The sequence below is a fragment of the Nerophis ophidion genome, linkage group LG01, assembly GCF_033978795.1.
Source record: "Nerophis ophidion isolate RoL-2023_Sa linkage group LG01, RoL_Noph_v1.0, whole genome shotgun sequence".
Taxonomy (NCBI): domain Eukaryota; kingdom Metazoa; phylum Chordata; class Actinopteri; order Syngnathiformes; family Syngnathidae; genus Nerophis; species Nerophis ophidion.
Window position 1 is genome coordinate 77134252 of NC_084611.1, and position 21317 is coordinate 77155568.

The 21317-nt window shown below is 38.3% G+C and overlaps 2 protein-coding genes across 6 annotated transcripts in view; one reads left to right on the forward strand and one right to left on the reverse strand.

The window, feature by feature from the left end:
- Nucleotides 1–1664: 1664 nt before the first annotated feature.
- LOC133539385 (uncharacterized) lies at nucleotides 1665–6731 on the forward strand. 3 transcript variants are annotated; one of them, XM_061881551.1, is made up of 3 exons: nucleotides 1665–1908; nucleotides 5648–5703; nucleotides 5799–6731. In XM_061881551.1, the coding sequence occupies exons 2-3, from the start codon at nucleotides 5667–5669 to the stop codon at nucleotides 6188–6190; spliced, it is 429 nt and encodes a 142-aa protein (XP_061737535.1). In that variant the 5' UTR covers nucleotides 1665–1908; nucleotides 5648–5666; the 3' UTR covers nucleotides 6191–6731. The 3 variants fall into 3 exon arrangements, with proteins under 3 accessions (XP_061737535.1, XP_061737471.1, XP_061737422.1); XM_061881487.1 differs by lacking the exon at nucleotides 1665–1908 and adding an exon at nucleotides 1913–2036; XM_061881438.1 differs by lacking the exon at nucleotides 1665–1908 and having other exon boundaries at nucleotides 5528–5703.
- Nucleotides 6732–8963: 2232 nt separating this feature from the next.
- rnf24 (ring finger protein 24) overlaps nucleotides 8964–21317 on the reverse strand; it is a 60337-nt gene continuing 47983 nt past the window's right edge. For all 3 annotated transcript variants that reach the window (XM_061912121.1, XM_061912113.1, XM_061912124.1), the window contains exons 5-6: nucleotides 20463–20542; nucleotides 8964–15203 (exon numbers count right to left, since the gene is read on the reverse strand). In XM_061912121.1, coding sequence (XP_061768105.1) covers nucleotides 15044–15203; nucleotides 20463–20542 — 240 coding nt within the window. In that variant the 3' untranslated portion in view covers nucleotides 8964–15043. The remainder of the gene's footprint in view (nucleotides 15204–20462; nucleotides 20543–21317) is intronic.

Genomic DNA, 21317 nt, shown 5'->3' on the forward strand with positions numbered 1-21317 from the left:
TGTCCACAAAAAATCTAGCTTGAATTGTTGCATTTCTTTTCACGGTATATGAACTTACATTCATATTTTGTTGAAGTAATATATTTATAAAGGATGTTTGAATTGATGCTATTTTTAGAATATTAAAAAAAAATTCACGTACCCTTTGGCATACCTTCAAGTACCCCCAGGGGTACGCGTACCCCCATTTGAGAATCACTGATGTACCCCCCTGTGAACATTTTTTTAATTCAAGTACCCCCTAATCAGAGCAAAGCATTTTTGGTTGAAAAAAAGAGATAAAGAAGTAAAATACAGCACTTTGTCATCAGTTTCTGATTTATTAAATTGTATAACAGTGCAAAATATTGCTCATTTGTAGTGGTCTTTCTTGAACTATTTGGAAAAAAAGATATACAAATAACTTAAAAGTGATTCATTTATAAATAAAGATTTCTACACGTAGAAGTAATCATCAACTTAAAGTGCCCTCTTTGGGGATTGTAACATAGATCCATCTGGATTCATGAACTGAATTCTAAACATTTTTTCACAAAAAAAGACATCTATAACATCAATATTTATGGAACATGTCCACAAAAATGAATATTGCAGTGTTGCATTTCTTTTCACAATTTATGAACTTACATTCATATTTTGTTGAATTACTATTCAATAAATGTATTTATAAAGGATTTTTGAATTGTTGCTATTGTTAGAATATTTTTGAAAAGTCTCACGTACCCCTTGGCATACCTTCAAGTACCCCCAGGGGTACGCGTACCCCCATTTGAGAACCACTGCATTAATGTGTATATTTTAGGCCATTGGTTCTTTGTTTTATTTGTGCAAAAAATGTATACAGTAGGGCTTCACGGTGGCAGAGGGGTTAGTGTGTCTGCCTCACAATACGAAGGTCCTGCAGTCCTGGGTTCAAATCCAGGCTCGGGATCTTTCTGTGTGGAGTTTGCATGTTCTCCCCGTGAATGCGTGGGTTCCCTCCGGGTACTCCGGCTTCCTCCCACCTCCAAAGACATGCACCTGGGGATAGGTTGATTGGCAACACTAAATTGGCCCTAGTGTGTGAATGTGAGTGTGAATGTTGTCTGTCTATCTGTGTTGGCCCTGCGATGAGATGGCGACTTGTCCAGGGTGTACCCCGCCTTCCGCCCGATTGTAGCTGAGATAGGCGCCAGCGCCCCCCGCGACCCCGAAAGGGAATAAGCGGTAGAAAATGGATGGATGGATGGATGTATACAGTATATCTATTTTTATATTGCTATTTTTATCTTTGGTATGAAAATTATTATGTAACAAAAGTTATTAGTATTTTTTGGTTCTTGCTATTTTTGTATTATGACAATTTATTATTGGATCATGTTGTACGGCATTTTAATCTTTTGTTTTGTGGTTGTGTGATGTTTTTTTGCCTGGACCCCAGGAAGAATAGTCTCCACTGCGGTGTAGACTAATGGGGATCCTTAATAAACTAAACGTATTCGAATCGATTTTTCCCCACACCTCTACTTACAAGTGTCCCGAAACTGCGATGAGGCAAATTTGACACCCCTGGCTTAGAGGTCTCACCTGTGCAACCTCCCCACCTGTGACACAGACAGCAGGTGCGGCGCCTGGAAGAAAGAAAAGGACAGAAGAGTTATGCGGACATGTCGGAGACAAAAGCGTCCACGCCTTCCCTCTCATTCCGCCGGCTTGACCTCGCTGGGACAAACAAGACACCGGTGTGTGTCACACAGTGGCGTCTTTGTGCCACCTGTTTGCGCTGGCAAATCCCAGAGAATGGGAGGGAGGACGTCACTGACAGGTGAGCAAAGAGGATGGATTGATGCCGGGCCGGCAAATAAAGAACGCCGCCCGCCGGGAGGTCAAGCAGCCGGGAGGAAGACGTGGACCAGCGTGGAGGACTTGGTAAGTAGTGTTTGACCACTTCTAATCCCTCCATCTCGTGGTTACGGTTGGAGTTTGTTTTCACGCCAACAAACGACGATGCAACTTCACCTGAGGAAAAACTACAGCGGCTTATTAGGGGACAAACGGTAGATATAAATGAGTGAATGTCAGTATGAAATGGTAACTGGGTTATACTTGCATTTCTACCTTTAAAGTATTTAAAGCGCTTTGACACTATTTCCACATTCACACACTGAGGGGGTCACCCACATCTGCGGTCCTCTCCAAGGTTTCTCATAGTCATCCACATAGACATAGTTTTTCCTTGGCCTTATGTGGGCTCTGAACCGAGGATGTCGTTGTGGCTTGTGCAGCCCTTTGAGACACTTGTGATTTAGGGCTATATACAGAGGGGCAAAAAAGTATTTAGTCAGCCACCGATTGTGCAAGTTCTCCCACTTAAAATGATGACAGAGGTCTGTAATTTTCATCATAGGTACACTTCAACTGTGAGAGACAGAATGTGAAAAAAAAAATCCAGGAATTCACATTGTAGGAATTTTAAAGAATGTATTTGTACATTAAGGTGGAAAATAAGTATTTGGTCAACCATTCAAAGCTCTCACTGATGGAAGGAGGTTTTGGCTCAAAATCTCACGATACATGGCCCCATTCATTCTTTCCTTAACACGGATCAATCGTCCTGTCCCCTTAGCAGAAAAACAGCCCCAAAGCATGACGTTTCCACCCCCATGCTTCACAGTAGGTATGGTGTTCTTGGGATGCAACTCAGTATTCTTCTTCCTCCAAACACGACGAGTTGAGTTTATACCAAAATGGATACATGGATGATACAGCAGAGGATTGGGAGAATGTCATGTGGTCAGATGAAACCAAAATATAACTTTTTTTATGTGTGTGTGTGTGTGTGTGTGTGTGTGTGTGTGTGTGTGTGTGTGTGTTTCCTGTAATATTACCACTTTGTAGCTGTGTAAAAATTGAAATAGTCTACAAAATACAAAACTAAAAATGTTACATATCACAAAATCAAAGCTAATATTAGATTAAAATAGTCATAACCTTCAAATAAAAAACTTTAAATAGGTTTGGTAAGAAACATCCAATATGATCCTGTTCTTTTCTCCTAATTTTGAAACTTTAAACTCATTTATTAAACTTGAGCTGGATTTCAGGTACTGTATGCCATCCGTGTGTACTGTACGCTATTGTCTTTTAAAATTTGTAGAAATAAACGAATAAAAAGAAAATGCGTGCACTGAAAAAAAAAAACAGGATCTCAAAGCATGTCAAAAATATTGCTTTCACAGTAAAATACTTTAATCAAAATGTGCTTACATGGCAACAAATGACCGTTAAAAATATGACACTCTTAGATTACACAGCAATGAACTATTACTTTACAGTAAAACACTGATCACAGCAAATAACTGTTAATCCTAATTGATTTGTCTATTCAGGGTTTCCGTAGACTACGTTGCAAACTCTTGTACAGTAGGTGGCGCTATGAAATCAACAATAAAATGGCAACTGTGAAGTTACAGCATTTAGTTGTAACTTTATTTTGAAATTAACCGTGTAATCTTAGCTCTACAATGACAATAAATTGCTGTGAAGATATTTCACAGTAAATGACTGCGAATGTGTCTGTGAAAGTAATGCAATTAACATCCAGTAACTTGCTGGGAATTTACAATCAACGTTTTATTGCCATTATTTGTGGTGATTAATCGCACGTGTTCATGCATTAACTTTTACAGCCCTAACATATTATTTACAGTCCATCCGGAAAGTATTCACTTTTTCCACATTTTGTTTTGTTACAGCCTTATTCCAAAATGGAATTAATTCACTTTTGTCCTAAAAATTCTACACACAATACCCACTAAATCAGTGGTTCTCAACCTTTTTTCAGTGATGTACCCCCTGTGAACATTTATTTAATTAATACCCCTTAATCAGAGCAAAGCATTTTTGGTTGGAAAAAAAAAGATAAAGAAGTAAAATACAGCACTATGTCATCAGTTTCTGATTTATTAAATTGTATAACAGTGAAAAATATTGCTCATTTGTAGTGGTCTTTCTTGAACTATTTGTAAAAAAATAAATAAAAATAACTAAAAACTTGTTGAAAAAAAAAACAAGTGATTCAATAATAATGATTTCTACACACATAAGTAATCATCAACTTAAAGTTGTGACGTCTCGCTGGCATTGTAGTGCGTGTGCGTTCTCTCGAAGTACAAGCGGAGATGGAACACAGTGTGAAGGTAAGGATGATGATTTATTTATATACTAAAGAACAAACTAAGATCAAAAATTCTTGCATGAAGGCACTATCAACAAAACCAACAGAACTAGCATGTGAGCGAGAAGGAACAAAAGACGCTAGCATGTGTGCTAGGGAAACAAACAAACAAATAGCATGGAAGCTAATCGAGTTCAAAAGGTAGTTACCACAATGCGGGATAGCGACATCACCTGTTATATGGAAAGCAAGTTTTTTCACTGCGAGAGCGAATGTCAAACAAAGGCAGGCTTAAATACAAGCAGAAATCAGGAGGCAGGTGCACGTGAAAAACAGAAGGCAGGTGACACAAATGAGTTACTATGACAACAAAAACAAATCAGGAAGTGCCACCAGGAACTAAGGACGTCAAATAACAAGACGGGATACCAAAAACAGAATATGCCATGATCCGAGCAACGGATCATGACAAAAGTGCCCTCTTTGGGGATTGTAATAGAGATCCATCTGGATTCATGAACCTAATTCTAAACATTTCGTCACAAAAAAAGACATCTTTAACATCGATATTCTTGTTTGGCGTGGGTTCACAGTGTGGTGCATATTTGTAACAGTGTTTAAGTTGTTTAAACTGGCACCCTCAGTGTGACCTGTATGGCTGTTGAACAAGAATGCCTTGCAGTCGCATGTGTGCGCCTGCAGAAGTCACATTCAACACGTGACCTGACTGGTAAGCTGTTAATACAAGTTGTGGAGGGCATTAAAGACAGTGCCATCGTAGCACGCCCTTATTTTTGTAGATTGGGTTTTACTCAGCAGACGTACGAGGAAATAGTCACTCTGTAACCCGCGAGTCTCCCAGACAAATTTGGGAGGAATTGTATGCGTGATGTTAATAAGGGACATTCATATAAAACTCACTGGCCGCGCTAAAATCAAATCTTCATATTTAATTGCGGGCTGCATGTCTGAGACCCCTGTTTTATACATAGCACAAAGCAAAAAAAAAAACTCTGTATACAGTGTTATTTCATTATGAATTTCAAGAGTCTTGTGGCTCCCATTATTTTCTTATTTTGTGAAAAGGGTCAAAATGGCTCTATGAGTGGTAAAGGTTGCCGACCCCTGTCCTATGTGGTGGTATCGTCCCTTTCCAAATCAATGTGTATCATCACACTATATAATCTTCATATTTAATTGCGGGCCGCGTGCCTGAGACCCTGTTTTATACATAGCACAAAGCAAAAAAAAACTCTGTATACAGTGTTATTCCATTATGAATTTCAAGAGTCTTGTGGCTCCCATTATTTTCTTATTTTGTGAAAAGGGTCAAAATGGCTCTTTGAGTGGTAAAGGTTGCCGACCCCTGTCCTATGTGGTGGTATCGTCCCTTTCCAAATCAATGTGTATCATCACACTATTGCTGTTTGCCATCACAAACGTGGTGACGTCTATGCCTCATCTAAACCTGAACTATTTGTTTATTTTTAGACGGGAGAAATATTCAAAAATGCTTGCGCTAATCCTGCTGCAACTCCTGATCATTGGTGAGCTCCTTAACTCGTAGCTCCATTGTCCGTTTACAGCCAAACCACTGCAGTTTGTTTCATTCTTTTCAATTGTTACCGTTGTTGTCTCAAAGCATCAGCAAACGGCCAAACGACGGCAGGGACACCCACGCCTGCGGTCACCACACCTGCGGTCACCACACCTGCGGTCACCGCGCCTAAGGCCGCGACGACCAACGCTGCCACGGCCGCCAGCAAAGGCGCAACTAGCAACGCGGCGACCACACCCGGCAAAGTGGCGGCCACCACAGCTGGCAACAACACGACGATAACAGCTGGCAACAACACAACGATAACAGCTGGCAACAACGCGACCATAACAGCCGGCAACAACGCGACGATGACGGCCGATCAGGGGAACAACACCACGGCGTCGAGGGCCGCCTCGCACACGTCGCTGAGTTACATGGGCGGCGCAGTCGTGTGCCACCTGGGTGTGGCGCTCCTTAAATACTACACTATCTAAACGACATATACACCGACTGTAATTTATTTGAAATACGATGCATGTTGATAGACTGGAACACATACCTAGATGATACAGCGTGGTTGGATATTGTAATAATAATAATAATAACAAAATTAATTAAATAATTTTGTGCCTATATTTACTGTCTTTGAAGTGTAAAAAGAAGTTAATACTTTTGTGTCTAAACCAGGGGTGTCAAATGTACGGCCCGCGGAGAACAGGTTTTATCCGGCCCGCGGGATGAGTTTGTGAAATATAAAAATGAGCCGAAATTTTTGAACAAAAGAAACCGCTTTTCTAAATGTGTCCACAAGATGTCGCAATAGCAATTCTTTGTATCTTATGCTATAAATCAGGGGTGCCCATTACGTCGATCGTGAGCTACCAGTCGACCGCGGGGGGTGTGTCAGTCGATCTCCAGCCAGGTTTTTAAAAAAAATAGACCTAAAAATTAGTGATCAGCAATCTTCACCAAGACGTCACTTAAATGACATTCACGGTACCGGAGGGTCTTGTGAGATGACGCTGGCTGCTGCAAGATCATTATTATGAAAATATGACCGAGAAGAAGGCGAGAAACACTTTATTTCAACAGACTCTCGCGCCGTACCTTCCGTCAAAACTCTAAAGGCCGAATGCACATTTCCTATCTTCACAATAAAAGCCCTGCTTCAAGCTGCCTGCGCTAACTAAATACAGAGTCTCGGAAAACTGGCGTGCACAAGCGATCCCTCAGAAAGCTGGCGTGCACATCACTTGTGCACGCTAGCTTTCCAAGACTCTTATTTTGTTAGCGCAGGCAGCATGAAGCAGGGCTTTTATTGTGAAGATAGGAAATGTGCAGTCGGCCTTTAGAGTTTTGACGGAAGGTACGGCGCGAGAGTCTGTTGAAATAAAAAGTGTTTCTCGCCTTCCTCTCTGTCATTTTTTCATAATAATGAACTGGCAGCAGCCAGCGTCATCTCACAAGACCCTCGGGTGCCGTGAATGTCAATCAAGCAAGCTACGGAATTTGCCGCCAATGTTTTTCTTGTAAAGTGTATGGAAGCTGGATGAATTAGATGCCAAAAACCAACCACTTTCATGTGGTATTGTACAGAAAGGACAACTTTTTTTCTCCTCCATTTGAAAATGTGGGCGTTATGATCATTACTGTCTGATTCCAATCAATGCAAGTCATCAGAATCAGGTAATACACCAACTTATATTCTTGTCTTTGTGAAAGAAAGACATCTATATGTGTTACACATGCTTGTATTATCATTAAACACATTTAACTTGTTTATAAAAATGTCTCTTTCATAAATAAATAAATATAAATGATATATATAAATGAGGTAGATTCCCTCGAGTTGGTCAATTGAAAAGTAGCTCGCCTGCAGAAAAAGTGTGGGCACCCCTGCTATAAATGAAAAAAAAAAGAAACCACGTCAGTGCACAAGTTGAGCAAAATGACCAAACTAAATAAATAACATCCTGTGATTTGATTTTGATATATTTTTTTTACCTTGATAGATTAAAAAATAACACCAATGAATTGACTGATGAACATTATCACATTATTTATTCAGAAAGTACAAATAACAACAAAAAAAGATATAATACTATTAACCGCAACATGTAAGTGTAAAAACAAAAATACAACACTAGGATTTGTACATTTTCACAATGTGCTTGTTCTATTTTTCAACAAAGAAAACAATCTGAAGTTGTCTTTATTTTTAAGTTATCGTGCCGGGATTTTACCAGTCTGGCCCACATGGGAGTCGACTTTGTACCGGGCAGCCAAGACAGAGACGTGCTCGCCACTTCTTCATCTTTGGTTCTATGGTTATCATCACACTTTTCCTCTTTTGTCATCAATGGGGCTCTTTTCACACACACACACACACACACACACACACACACACACACACACACACACACACATATATATAAAATTACAAGTCGGCTCAGGACAACAAACATATCGAATACTTACTTCACTGTATTAGGGGTCTTGTTGAATGATGACAGCCTTGAAAATGGTCACAATCTGACCGATGTAATTATCATCAAGTAGCTTTTGGATGAGGTGCCAATTTCCTCTCATCTAGTAGACAAAAACATTTCTGGCAGGATAGACTTTAACGCACAATGGGGAAATGATGTGGTTGCAGTGCACATACAAAAAGTCCACATAAATAAGGTAAAATCACATGAAAACAAGAGGAAAATAAAGGACATACAATACATTAAAAGGGCACACAGCTGATGCAACCAGCTGCCAGTTCAGTGGTTCCATTTGTACATACAGCTACAAAGGTAAAATTATATGTTTCAATCTTTTTCAAGTCTTTTTCTGGATATTGTTTGTTACATTGTTACAATAAACTTACCAAATATATGTTGGCTGTGCATATTTTAATCTGTACGGGGGTCAAATACTTATTTCCTCCAATGAATATACCGGTACATGTATTGTCTAAAGTTGCAATGACGCCCTAAGGCCTCACGGTGGCGCCATAGTACAAAATGGAGCTCTCCCCACCAAATTTTTTTCCCCTCTCCATTTTTGCAAAGTTTTTGTCCTTACCATACCATACCAACTTGATTTATAAAGCTCTTTAAAAACAACCACAGCATACAATCACTCAATTAAAAGACGCAATTCCTCTGAGGGAAAGTACTGACTAGCCCAAATAGATGAATAAATAAACAAAGTGCACCATTTCGGGTGGGGGTTGGGGTGGGCGGGGGGAGGTGGGGGGTGGGGAGGAAGACTCAAATCTTTTCAAAACTTGGAAACTTTTATTACAGGTCAAGTCACATGCAATTTTTTTCTCAAAAAGAATAACCATGAAATTAGCAAAAAACAAACAAACAAAAAAAACAAGTGAAGAAAAACAACATTATTAATATTATCTCCTTAAAATAGCAATATACAAAAATAGAGCTTACAATACTGTACAGCTATTATTGTTATCATCTCCAAAAATATTCTGCTGAACAATTATTAGTTTTACAAACAATGTCTGTGAAAGTGCACAAACAGTGTTAACAAATACCTCCGTAAAGGGCCTTATACTGTATGTGTATATATATATATATATATATATATATATATATATATATATATATATATATATATATATATATATATATCCTCCCACTTTCAAAGACATGCACCTGGGGATAAGTTGATTGGCAACAGTAAATTGGCCCTCGTGTGTGAATGTTGTCTGTCTATCTGTGTTGGCCCTGCGATGAGGTGGCTACTTGTCCAGGGTGTACACCGCCTTCCGCCCGGATGCAGCAAAGATAGGATGACTATATATATATTATATATATATATATATATATATATATATATATATATATACATACATACATAGTCAACAACCACACCTGTTGCTGTTGACTTTGGACTAGCGACTGCATAATACATCAAGGCCGCGGAACAGAGACACAATACGGGCTTACACGCACACACACATCCACAAAAAATATACGCCACACATGCACACCCCTTCCCCCCCAACCCAACGCCCTCGACGCAAATCCCGTTGGGGTGATGAATGGATGGTCAGCGCCTGAGAGCTGCGGCCTACCACCATGACCTTGAACTACCTTCCCTCTGTTGCTAGATATCTCGAGATGTATGTTTGCTATGGAGGTTTTTTCCCCACTCCAGACTGGGCCCCCTTAGGAGCCCAGTCTAGATTGTATTTTTTTACTCATCCTTCCCCAGCGTTTACCTTTTTCTCATCTTTTACAGGGCGCCTTATGGCGACCCATCAGCGTTCTTGTTCTGTAACCCTCTACACTGTTTGTTTGTCTAATCTTGAACAGGTTTGTGCTGAAAACAAAGTTTTGTTGTACTCGTGCAATGACAATCAAGACCTATCCTATATATATATATACATATATATATATATATATATATATATATATATATATATATATATATATATATATATATATATATATATATATATATATACACACACACACACAGTACAGGCCAATGCGTTTTTGTTATTTTCATGACTATTTACATTGTAGATTGTCACTGAAGGCATCAAAACTATGAATGAACACAAGTGGAGTTATGTATTTAAAAAAAAAAAAAAGGTGAAATATCTGAAAACATGTTTTATATTCTAGTTCCTTCAAAACAGCCACCCTTTGGTCTGATTAATTTTTTGCACGCTCTTGGCATTCTCTTAATGAGCTTGAATGAGGAGGTGTGTCCAAACTTTTGGCCTGTACTGTATATATGTGTGTTGTTATCTGTGTATTCAAGTGGGAGGGATACAACAAAGCTACAGAGAAATATTTAAATAAGGCGCGAGGTGCGGCAGTGAGAGTGTCCCATTATTTTTTTGAAACGACTTTTACGTAAAAAGTTAAGTGTAAATGTCTACCTTTTTGACGCGCAGGTGCTTATATTTATATTCATGGGGATATTTCTTTGCTGGTGAGGACTTTTGTTCGCATTTCCATTGGCACTTTATTCTCAAGTGGGACGTAAGTTAACATTTCAGATGGCAAGAAGCAGCGTTTTGACTGCACGACTAATGCGTTTACATTCTATGGTGACAAGGTTGAGGACTTGCGCGCTGTAAATACTTCACTATCAATATCCTAATTCACAAATCTTTCATCCTCGCTCAAATTAATGGGGTAATTGTTGCTTTCTTGGTCCGAATTGCTCTTACTGCTGGTGGCTCCCATTAAAAACAATGTGAATATGTGTGGAGCCCTGCAACTCGTGACGTCACGCGCACATACTTCCGGTAAAGGCAGGGCTTTTCTATTAGCGACCAAAAGTTGCAAACTTTATCGTCGATGTTCTCTACTAAATCCTTTCAGCAAAAATATGGCAATATCGTGAAATGATCAAGTATGACACATAGAATGGACCTGCTATTCCCGTTTAAATAAGAAAATCTAATTTCAGTAGGCCTTTCATACAGGCTTTTAATACTGTGTATTTGTTGTTGTTGCTGAAATGTGTCTGCTCGCATAACAGGTCAGCACTTTTCGTGAGAGCAACTAAGCAAACAAAACAAAAAGCAGCGCATAGAGGCCCAAACAAAAAGTACCATAGAGAAAGAGAGCGAGAGGCGAACACTCCAGAATGCTGCACCCTTTAAAAGAGGAACGAGTCCGTGCGTGGTGTGTGTGTGTGTGTGTGCGTGTGTGAATGGAAATGCTGCTTCATTATAACCAGTGGGCGCTGACTCAAGCAGAGGTCGTCTTAGCGTTAATTCACTCATTGGGTGCACATGTACCAAAGTAATTGACTATAAATCTCCCGTCCAAAGGCAAAACCCAGTAATTCAATTTTGGTCAAAACTGAGCTGATAATAATTTTGGAGTTCCTAGGTGATATGTTTTACATTAGTGTATGCGATATTGTAATTTGTTCCGCAAGTAAGCTGTTCCGCGCATGGCAGGACCTAGCAACTACCACGTAACCGCGTAGGTACAACAGAAAAACCTAGTATCTCAAGGGACCAATCGGAGCTTCTTTGTCAGTCGCCTTATTGTCTTTAATGAGACATTTGCACGAATGAGGGCCGACGGTCAACCTGATTATATGATATTATGGCACGAGGGGATATTTGGAAGATTGGCCCAGGACGTTGCAAGCAACTTCATTAAATGTATTGTTCTTGATTTTCCCCTTGTACACTCTTTTGGGCAGATAACTGTGGAGGTCAAAATAAAAACTGGACGCTGCCCAATGTGCAAACGCAGAATGGGGCCCACCCGAGATTGTGACCAAATATCTGGAGAAAGGGCACACGTTCATGAGAGCAGATTCAATCCATGGCTCAATCGGCAAGAAAATGAAAGCTCAAGAAGACATCTATACGTTTGATGACTTTGTAGATCTTTGTAAGACAGCATCAAGATAGATTGGTTTTCCTTTGTTTTCTGAAAATCAGCTAGAAGTGAGTTACTAGGTTTTGCCTTTGGACGGGAGAAATTAACAACTAAATTACACTCTGAATACATGTTTAGTTGGTAAGCAGGTCTCATTTATGGCTTGAAGCACATCCCAATTTTTTTTTTTAGTGTTTCTTAAACCCGAGGTCATCTTTAATACTGGTTTAAATATTCACATTATATCAACTTGTAAGTGAAAATTGTGCTTCTGACTGCGCTGATGCTATTTTTAAAGCAGTCAGATGACGTAATTAAGTCACTCAATCAAAAGACATAGTGTATGTCCTCAAAGCGTGGCCACCGCTTTAACAGACGCCACGCCCTGGATAATCGCCCGGCGCGTGGTCCATCTGACTAACTAAACCAAGCACCTCAAACAGACAAAACAGAGCAGACGTGGAATCTGTAAAGCTGGAGTTCACAGTGGAGTTTGACAATGTGCTGCTGCGTAGAGAGAATGCAGCTACTCGGAATGAATGATTTCAAGAAAAAAAACCCGTGGTTCACCCGGATGTTGAGAAAATAAAAGCGACTGTATGAGGAAGTACAATAGTTAAAAAAATAAAAATAAATAAAAATGAACAGATGAAGCTGGTTGTGTGTCATTCATTCACGTCAAAAATTAGTTTAAAGGGGACCTATAATGATTTTCTCAATGCTACAATGTAGCATAGCTGTGTTAAACGAGGCCAAAATCATACCTTTCGTGCATTTGTGCGGTTTTTGATGCGTTTTTTAAACCGGGCCATTTGTGACCTCACACATTGACTAGAACAAATTTGGACTGGCAGCAAAACTGTTACTAAAAAGACCTCTTTATTAGCGAACTTTTTGATCCACAAACTTTTAAATCGAGCCAAATACGCCTGTGTGCGTACGACAGGTGTCAAAAAATAAAGAGATTTTCGAATGAATCGCAAATCTTTTTTGTAATGATTCTTAATCAATTAAAAAAAAACTAATTAAATCAATTTAAAAAGTGTTTTCTTTTTTAATCTGTCCTGTCCAGCAACTCAGGCAACTCACATTGTTGGTGTAGATAAGTGGTCGGCAACCCGCGGCTCTTTATCGCCGCCCTAGTGGCTCCCTGGAGCTTTTTCAAAAATGTATGAAAAATGGAAAAAGATGAGGGGGAAAAAAACATATTTTTTGTATTAATAAGGTTTCTTTAGGAGGAAAACATGACACAAACCTCCCTAATTGTTATAAAGCACACAGTTTATATTAAACATGCTTCACTGATTCGAGTATTTGGAGAGCACTGTTTTGTCCGACTAATTTTGGCGGTCCATGAACTCACCGTAGTATGTTTACATGTATAACATTCTCCGACTTTCTAGGACGTGTTTTATTCCACTTCTTTTTCTGTCTCATTTTGCCCACCAAACTTAACGTGGTGCATGAATGCAGAAAGGTGAGTTTTGTTGATGTTATTGACTTGTGTGGAGTGCTAATCAGCTGAATTTGGTCACTGCATGACGGCAAGCTAATCGATGCTAACATGCTATTTCGGCTAGCTGTATGTACATATTGCATCATTATGCCTCATTCGTAGCTATTTTTGAGCTAATTTAGTTTCATTTAAGTCCTCATAATTCAATTGATATCTCATGACACACTATCTGTATGTAACATGGCTTTTAATTTTTTGCGGCTTCAGACAGATTTGTTTTTGTATTTTTGGTCCAATATGGCTCTTTCAACATTTTGGGTTGCCGACCCCTGGTGTAGATGTACAAATTTACTTTAGAAAAGAGAAGTCTGAGATAGTTTGTTTGTTGCTTCATTTGTATTTGAATTTATTAAATGTTTGCGATGAGGGGGCGACTTGTCCAGGGTGTACGCCGCCTTCCGCCCGATTGTAGCTGAGATAGGCACCAGTGGCCCCCGCGACCCCAAAAGGGAATAAGCCGCAGAAAATGGATGGATGGATGGGTAGAATTTCACTAAACAAAACCAATTTTCTTTTAAGCAATTTTTACATTTATCACAGCGGTTTATCTATTTTATGAAGGAATTGATTTAGAATTTTCCTAAATCATTTTTTTTAATTAATAACCATTTTTTTAAAACCAATTATTAAAAATATATCTTTTAGGCCATCTTCATGATTACTTGCTACGCGTATAATAGTTAGTCAGCAACCAAAAGAAAGTTTTGTAACCTGTAACCTGTTTTGAAAAGGTTTTATTATAATTACTGTACCAAATGATACATGGCGATAATCGGTTTGAATCAAAAATCGTGTGGAATAGAGAATCGATTCTGAATTGAATCGTGAGGTGTCCAAAGATTCCTCCGTTAGACAGGTTAGTGTTTTTAATGTGGATGAGAAATATCATAGGTCCCCTTTAAGTTCCCGAGATGAGTTTTCTTCAAAGCAAGTGTTAGTTTGTCCCTTGTAAGATTTCTTATCATAGCAGTCAGTGTTTACAGGTGGCTAAATGTTGAAGACGGAAGTAATAGCTAATAAGATATTTAAAAAAAAAATACCTTGCTACGACAAGCAATTAACTCTTGATTTCTCGTAAAGTGCTTATTAAAATAAAATAATATACAATAAAATAAAATACAAAATGTATGTATTATGTATTTTAGCTCATGGCTGTTGCTTTTCTTCTTTTCTGCTCTTCAAGTGGCGTCCCTCAAAAAAGTTCTTTGGTTGTGAGAAGACCATGTGTGATGTTGTTGAGTGGGCGGGGGGAAAAAAACATCAACTTTCCTGTCCATGTCCATGAAGAGAAAGAAAAGTAAGTCCAGTCGGAGCGGGTATGAGAAAAATCCTTCTATGAGCCGGTGTGAAGATTAAGAGAAGTTGGCTCAAGTGTTTGTCCCAACAAAGTGGACCTGTACAGCTGTCAGTGTTCATGTACGTGTGTGTATCATGTCACCATCATCTTGGCTTGCAGTCTACTACACCAGGTTTTCGATGCCGGGCAGAGGCTGCTGGATTGGCAGAGGCTGCTGGATTGGCACAGGCGCTTCTGTGGTGCCGGCCTGCTGGGCCAGCTGTAAGACGGGCATGTTGCACAGCGGGCACACCTTCCTCACCTCCAGCCACTTAATGAGGCACCTGTGACAAGGGGAGACAGGGAATCAATTGTGTTCCAGGGTCAAACTTTGCATCATACAGCCTTTTTTTCTTTACATAATATTTGAACTAATGCTGTAAGATAGATAGATAGATAGAAAGATAGATGGATAGATAGATAGATAGATAGATAGATAGATAGATGGATAGATAGATAGATAGGTAGGTAGTAGGACTGTGGGAAAAATCGATTCGAATACGAATCGAATCGTTTACGTTGTGCAATTCAGAATCGATTCTCATTTTTAAAAATTTGTTTTTTTGGGGGGGATTTTTTTAATTATTTTTATTTTTTTATCAATCCAACAAACCACTACACAACAATACCATAACAATGCAATCCAATTCCAAAACCAAACCTGACCCAGCAACACTCAGAACTGCAATAAACAGAGCAATTGAGGGGAGACAAACACGACACAGAACAAACCAAAAGTAGTGAAACAAAAATGAATATTATCAACAACGGTATCAATATTAGTTATAATTTCAGCATAGCAGTGATTAAAAATCCCTCATTGACATTATCATTAGACATTTATATATAAAAAAAAGAACAATAGTGTCACAGTGGCTTACACTTGCATCGCATCTCATAAGCTTGACAACACACTGTGTCCTATGTTTTCACAGAGATAAAATAATTCATATTTTTGGTTATTGCCATCAGTTCATAAAACATTGTCCTTTACAATTATAAAAGCTTTTAAAAAAATCTACTACTCTGCTTGCATGTCAGCAGACTGGGGTAGATCCATGAATACAGAATCGTTTTGAATCGGAAAAATATTGTTTTTGAATCGAGAATCGAATCGAATGGAAAAAAATCGATATATTGTCGAATCGTGACCCCAAGAATCGATATTGAATCGAATCGTGGGACACCCAAAGATTTACAGCCCTAATAGAGATAGATAGATGGATAGTACTTTATTGATTACTTCACGAGAGTTCCCTCAGGAAAATTAAAATACCAGCAGCAGTGTACCGAATTGAGATCAAATTTAAAAAGTAAATGTAAATAATGGGGGTATAAAAAGAAACGAAATAGAAAAATATTACAATAAGAATACAAATGAAAAGCAACAATGAGAATAAAAATATAACGGTAAAATAAGAATATAACAAGAGAAACTGGGCCGTAGTGACCATGTGATGGACCAAATTATACTTTTGCAAAATTCAATTGCCGTATTTCCTTGAATTGCCGCCGGGGCGCTAATTAATTTAAAACCTCTTCTCACTCCTGTGCTTACCAAAGGCATGCGGTAAAAGTAAGCATGTGCTAATTATTTTAAAACTTCTTCTCACTCCGGCACCTAACAAAGGCATGCAGTAAAAATTTGAGTGTGATGTAAGCTTGGACCTCAAATCCTACTGAACAGCTCTTAATCTTCTTCCCTTTATGCGATTTCAAATTACTGGTATGGAAATCAGCCTCCATTTTGAAAATGATGACAGGGAGAGTGTCACTCGTGACGTCACAAGTTTGACCAGGCGGTGATACTAAGCATGCGCTAACTATTTTGCGAAGCGAGTTTGACCCGGCAGTAATTCAAGGCAGGCGCATACCATATGCCCTGCGGCAATTCAAGGAAATACGGTAATCAAACTTTTAATTTACAACTATCGCAGTAGTTGCTTGCATAATTTAAAGTGTCTGAAAATTTACAGATATTTAATTTTATTTTTTAGCATATCACAAACATTTTAGATCAGACAAAAGCTTTGATTTGTATTTTATTTCTTTGATGATTCGTTCAGAGGCAGTATTGGTCATACCAATGCTGATACAGATACTGAAAATTTTAAAAGCATTTAATGAATTCATTTTTGATCACAATTATAATCAGGCAAAAACACAGGATGAAAGTGTAACAACATCAATTACATATTAAAATTATTTCCTCATTGCCCTTTATTACATACAATATTTTGATAATAACCTAATACTTTTTTCCTATGCTTTGAACACTTCGGCTTATAAGATGGTGCAGTTAATTTATGGATATTTTTCTTCGCTAACGGCCATAATGTTTTTATATTCAACAAAAAGTTTTCATCTACATCGGCAGAGACACTAAAAAGGTGTGTTATTGTTTGTGCTATTGCGCCATTTTTTTTTTAAACAAATTTGCTCACTGCAGGTGCTGCATGTTGAAAAAGTACTTCCTGTTTCGCGCCTTGAACTGCAAGTACATCCCGTTTTGTCTACCTTGCATCAAAAGCGATTCTGCTCGAAATAATTCTTCATTCTTCACTCCAAGCAACATTTGTAAGCTTTACAATACAACTTAACTATTCAAACTTACTAAACCGTCCCATGTGTGATGTATGTAGGAGTGCTTTCAGGCGTATTTGTACATGCTATCGTGAAGTAATCAAGCTAGTATCAATAGCATTAGCAAAAATGCTAACATGTTTACAAGTTATTATTGAATTACAATGACATTCTTTTTGTATTGTTTTAGTTCTGTAAATTACCAAAACATCACCGTGGACTTACTGAGTCTGTTTAGTTGATTGGAGAGAGATAGCTTCCGAAGCTCGTGGGTCTGTGACGATGACTTCTGTTTTGTTTGATGAGCCGTTTTACTGCTGTGTGACAGGCACCGTTTGGAAACAATCAAGGTATGGAAATAAATCTTTAAAAAATATTTTGCACCTGTATACTGTATATCTGCAGCCAATATATGTAAAACTATTTATTTCTTCTAAAATGTGGAGGATGCGGCTTAAATAGCGGTGCACTCTAAAGCCCGGAAACAAACAAACTTATTAAAATCATTTTTACTACTAAAGTCCTCCTGTACCCAGATCCTTGTTGACTAAGTTTGTTAACAATTACAAAAACGCCAAAAAACTATTTGGTGCTTATAAAAAATATGGATCTAATCATTGTAGTATTGACTATATAAAGATACCATACTTGATATTGTTACTGTCGATATTTGCCCACCTTTGTATATATTCAAGAGCTCCAGCTTAGCTTCTTATATCCTCCTACGGTGTGTCGTGCAGCATGTTTAGCAATTTCTCAACCTCTAGTGATAATGATACTCTTAAGAAACGCAGTTTACACACGACCACAGAGGCGAGGGTTGGCGATGACATTACATTGCTTATGGGCGTGTTTGTTGCAGCTTGTTGTTGTCAAATCTGTCAGCACACAACTTTATCGCGATATGACGATTGTATTAATATCTTTATGGTCGGACAAATTTATATCATTTATATATAGTAGATATATCGGGCAACCCGAGAGTGCACATGAGAGCAGTGAGAGACGTCTCTAAGAAAAACTAAGAAAGGAGAAAAAGGGGAAAGGACCCACATAAAATGAGAGCAGCTGTCAAAAGTTCCGCAATCATTTGAAACGGTAAAAGAAAAAATACACAATAAAACTTTTGGCATGTCACAATGACACTACATCGACGATGCAGCACATGACCCAAAAGCACCCTGCACATTTTCAGAGCAAACACACAGAAACAAGGTACAAGTCTGCTTTGGCAGCTCGCCCTATTTAAATATATTTGGCTTGCATAACAAATTATTTGTTCAGAGTGACACATGAGGACAAGCGAGCATCTACTGTTTGGATGCCAACGCTAAGATGTTTTTTCCAAAAAATAAAACACCACCTTTTAGAAAAGCGCTATATAAGTCTAATCCATTACTATTATTATAATAAATTAATGATTATTTGCAACCACAAAAAAAATATGTTTCTCAATTCGGACAATAAATATCCTGTCTTTGCAATCTATTCAATTGAATATAAGTTGAAAAGGATTTGCAAATCATTGTATTCTGTTTTTATTTACGATTTATGTACCAACTTCACTGGTTTTGGGTACATATACACAGGTATACATATATATATATATATATATATATATATATATATATGTATATACACATACATATATACATACATAGACATATATACATACATATATACACATACATACATATATACACATACACACATATATACACATACACACATATATATATACATAAACATATACATATACATATATACAGTATATATACATACATATATATATATATATATATATATATACACACACACACATACAGTGGGGCAAAAAAGTATTTAGTCAGCCACCGATTGTGCAAGTTCTCCCACTTAAAATGATGACAGAGGTCTGTAATTTTCATCATAGGTACACTTCAACTGTGAGAGACAGAATGTGGAAAAAAAATCCAGGAATTCACATTGTAGGAATGTTTAAGAATTTATTTGTAAATTATGGTGAAAAATAAGTATTTGGTCAACCATTCAAAGCTCTCACTGATGGAAGGAGGTTTTGTCTCAAAATCTCACGATACATGGCCCCATTCATTCTTTCCTTAACACGGATCAATCGTCCTGTCCCCTTAGCAGAAAAACAGCCCCAAAGCATGACGTTTCCACCCCCATGCTTCACAGTAGGTATGGTGTTCTTGGGATGCAACTCAGTATTCTTCTTCCTCCAAACACGACGAGTTGAGTTTATACCAAAATGGATACATGGATGATACAGCAGAGGATTGGGAGAATGTCATGTGGTCAGATGAAACCAAAATAGAACTTTTTGGTATAAACTCAACTCGTCGTGTTTGGAGGAAGAAGAATACTGAGTTGTGTGTATATATATATATATTTTTTTTATATGCAGTCGGCGTCGGCTCTCGATCAAATTTTTTAAGCCTAATGCAGCCCCTAAGTCAAAAAGTATGGACACCCCTAACCTAGACGTTCTAGTGAATATAATTGTCACATTTGCAGTGCAACACAACTTTGGGTTCTCTGCCTAGCCTTGCACAAATACGAGAGTTTTTACAGTGTGACAAGTCAAGCAGCAAGTTGGGAGAAAACTAGGCCAAGGGAGGTGCCATGCAGATATAAACAACTTTGTAAAAAAAAAGTGGCCAGAGTCCAGTGTGTGTGAGTATGTTTGTCAAAGTGCATGCGTGGGAGTCATACTGGCAACACGCAGGTAATCCTGTCCGAGGCAGTGATCCGTTACACATGTTTTTTTGGTACTTATAGTTTTTTTGAGACAATAGTTTACCCGTATGTACCTCACAGGTATGCACCCTCTGGGCTGTTTTGAAAGTAATTCCAGAACGGTATGGATCCACGTGTTCTTCCCTGTGTGTGTGTGCGGGTGGTTGTGTGTGTGTGTGTTTGTGTGTATTCATGAAGAATCAACAAAGCCTTGTACTTACTTTCTATGAAATGCGTGTTTGCACGGACAAATCCCCAACTCGTCTTTCTGTTTGAACTCCTCCAAGCACACCGCACATATCTGCAAGAGAGCAGGAGGAGACTTAATACACTTTCTTTTCCCAAAGACATCAAACTGCTTTTGTGTGACTGGATAAAATAATATAGCTGGAAAGAAACCTCGTGAAGAACGGACGCTAAAACTGTGCCCAAGTTCTGTTACTTGGGTGAAGTTACTGTGGTTTCCCAATTGGAGGGACTGAAATACCTTCGGACAACAACAAAAAAATCAGTCTTGCAGGTTGTCACCCCTTGTCGGTCACAACTATTTTTCTTTCTTCCACTACTCTAAAAATTACTCCTGTACAGTCTGTCACTTCGTACTTACACTTATCAACACAGCATTTATTACTGTTGACCAACTCTGTTTATTACCTCTAAGTGGCTTTGGACAAAGGGAAGTGTAATGTGACACCCACACATATTCAATGGCAGAGAAGCCATCTGGAATCCAACAATAGTTTACTGATGCTTAGAGATTTGTCACCGATTCTACACACGTGAGGAAGATTGGTTTTGTAAATTCTTCCAAAAGAATATATGAGTGGATCACAAGCCTGCAGGCTAGAAAGAATGCATTTATGTTCTGGTACCATAGATCTTGTGATGGACTGGATAGCAACACCCGCTTAATTAGATAGGCAAAATAAAAATGTACAGTGGAGAAATGGGTGGCTACTATTCCCTTACAAGAGTATTAAAACATATATGGACACAAGTGTTGAGACACTAGCTATTGCAAAAGTAAAGAAAATATTGTGTTTTGTAGGTTAACTAAAATACTTTCTCCGAGATTT

Excerpts from the sequence above, each read along its gene's own strand:
- LOC133539385 (XM_061881438.1), top strand. The coding sequence starts at position 5,559 with ATGTGTATCATCACACTATTGCTGTTTGCCATCACAAACGTGGTGACG. Across the intron at positions 5,704-5,798 it reads GCTGCAACTCCTGATCATTG|CATCAGCAAACGGCCAAACG; the intron begins GTGAGCTCCTTA and ends GTTGTCTCAAAG.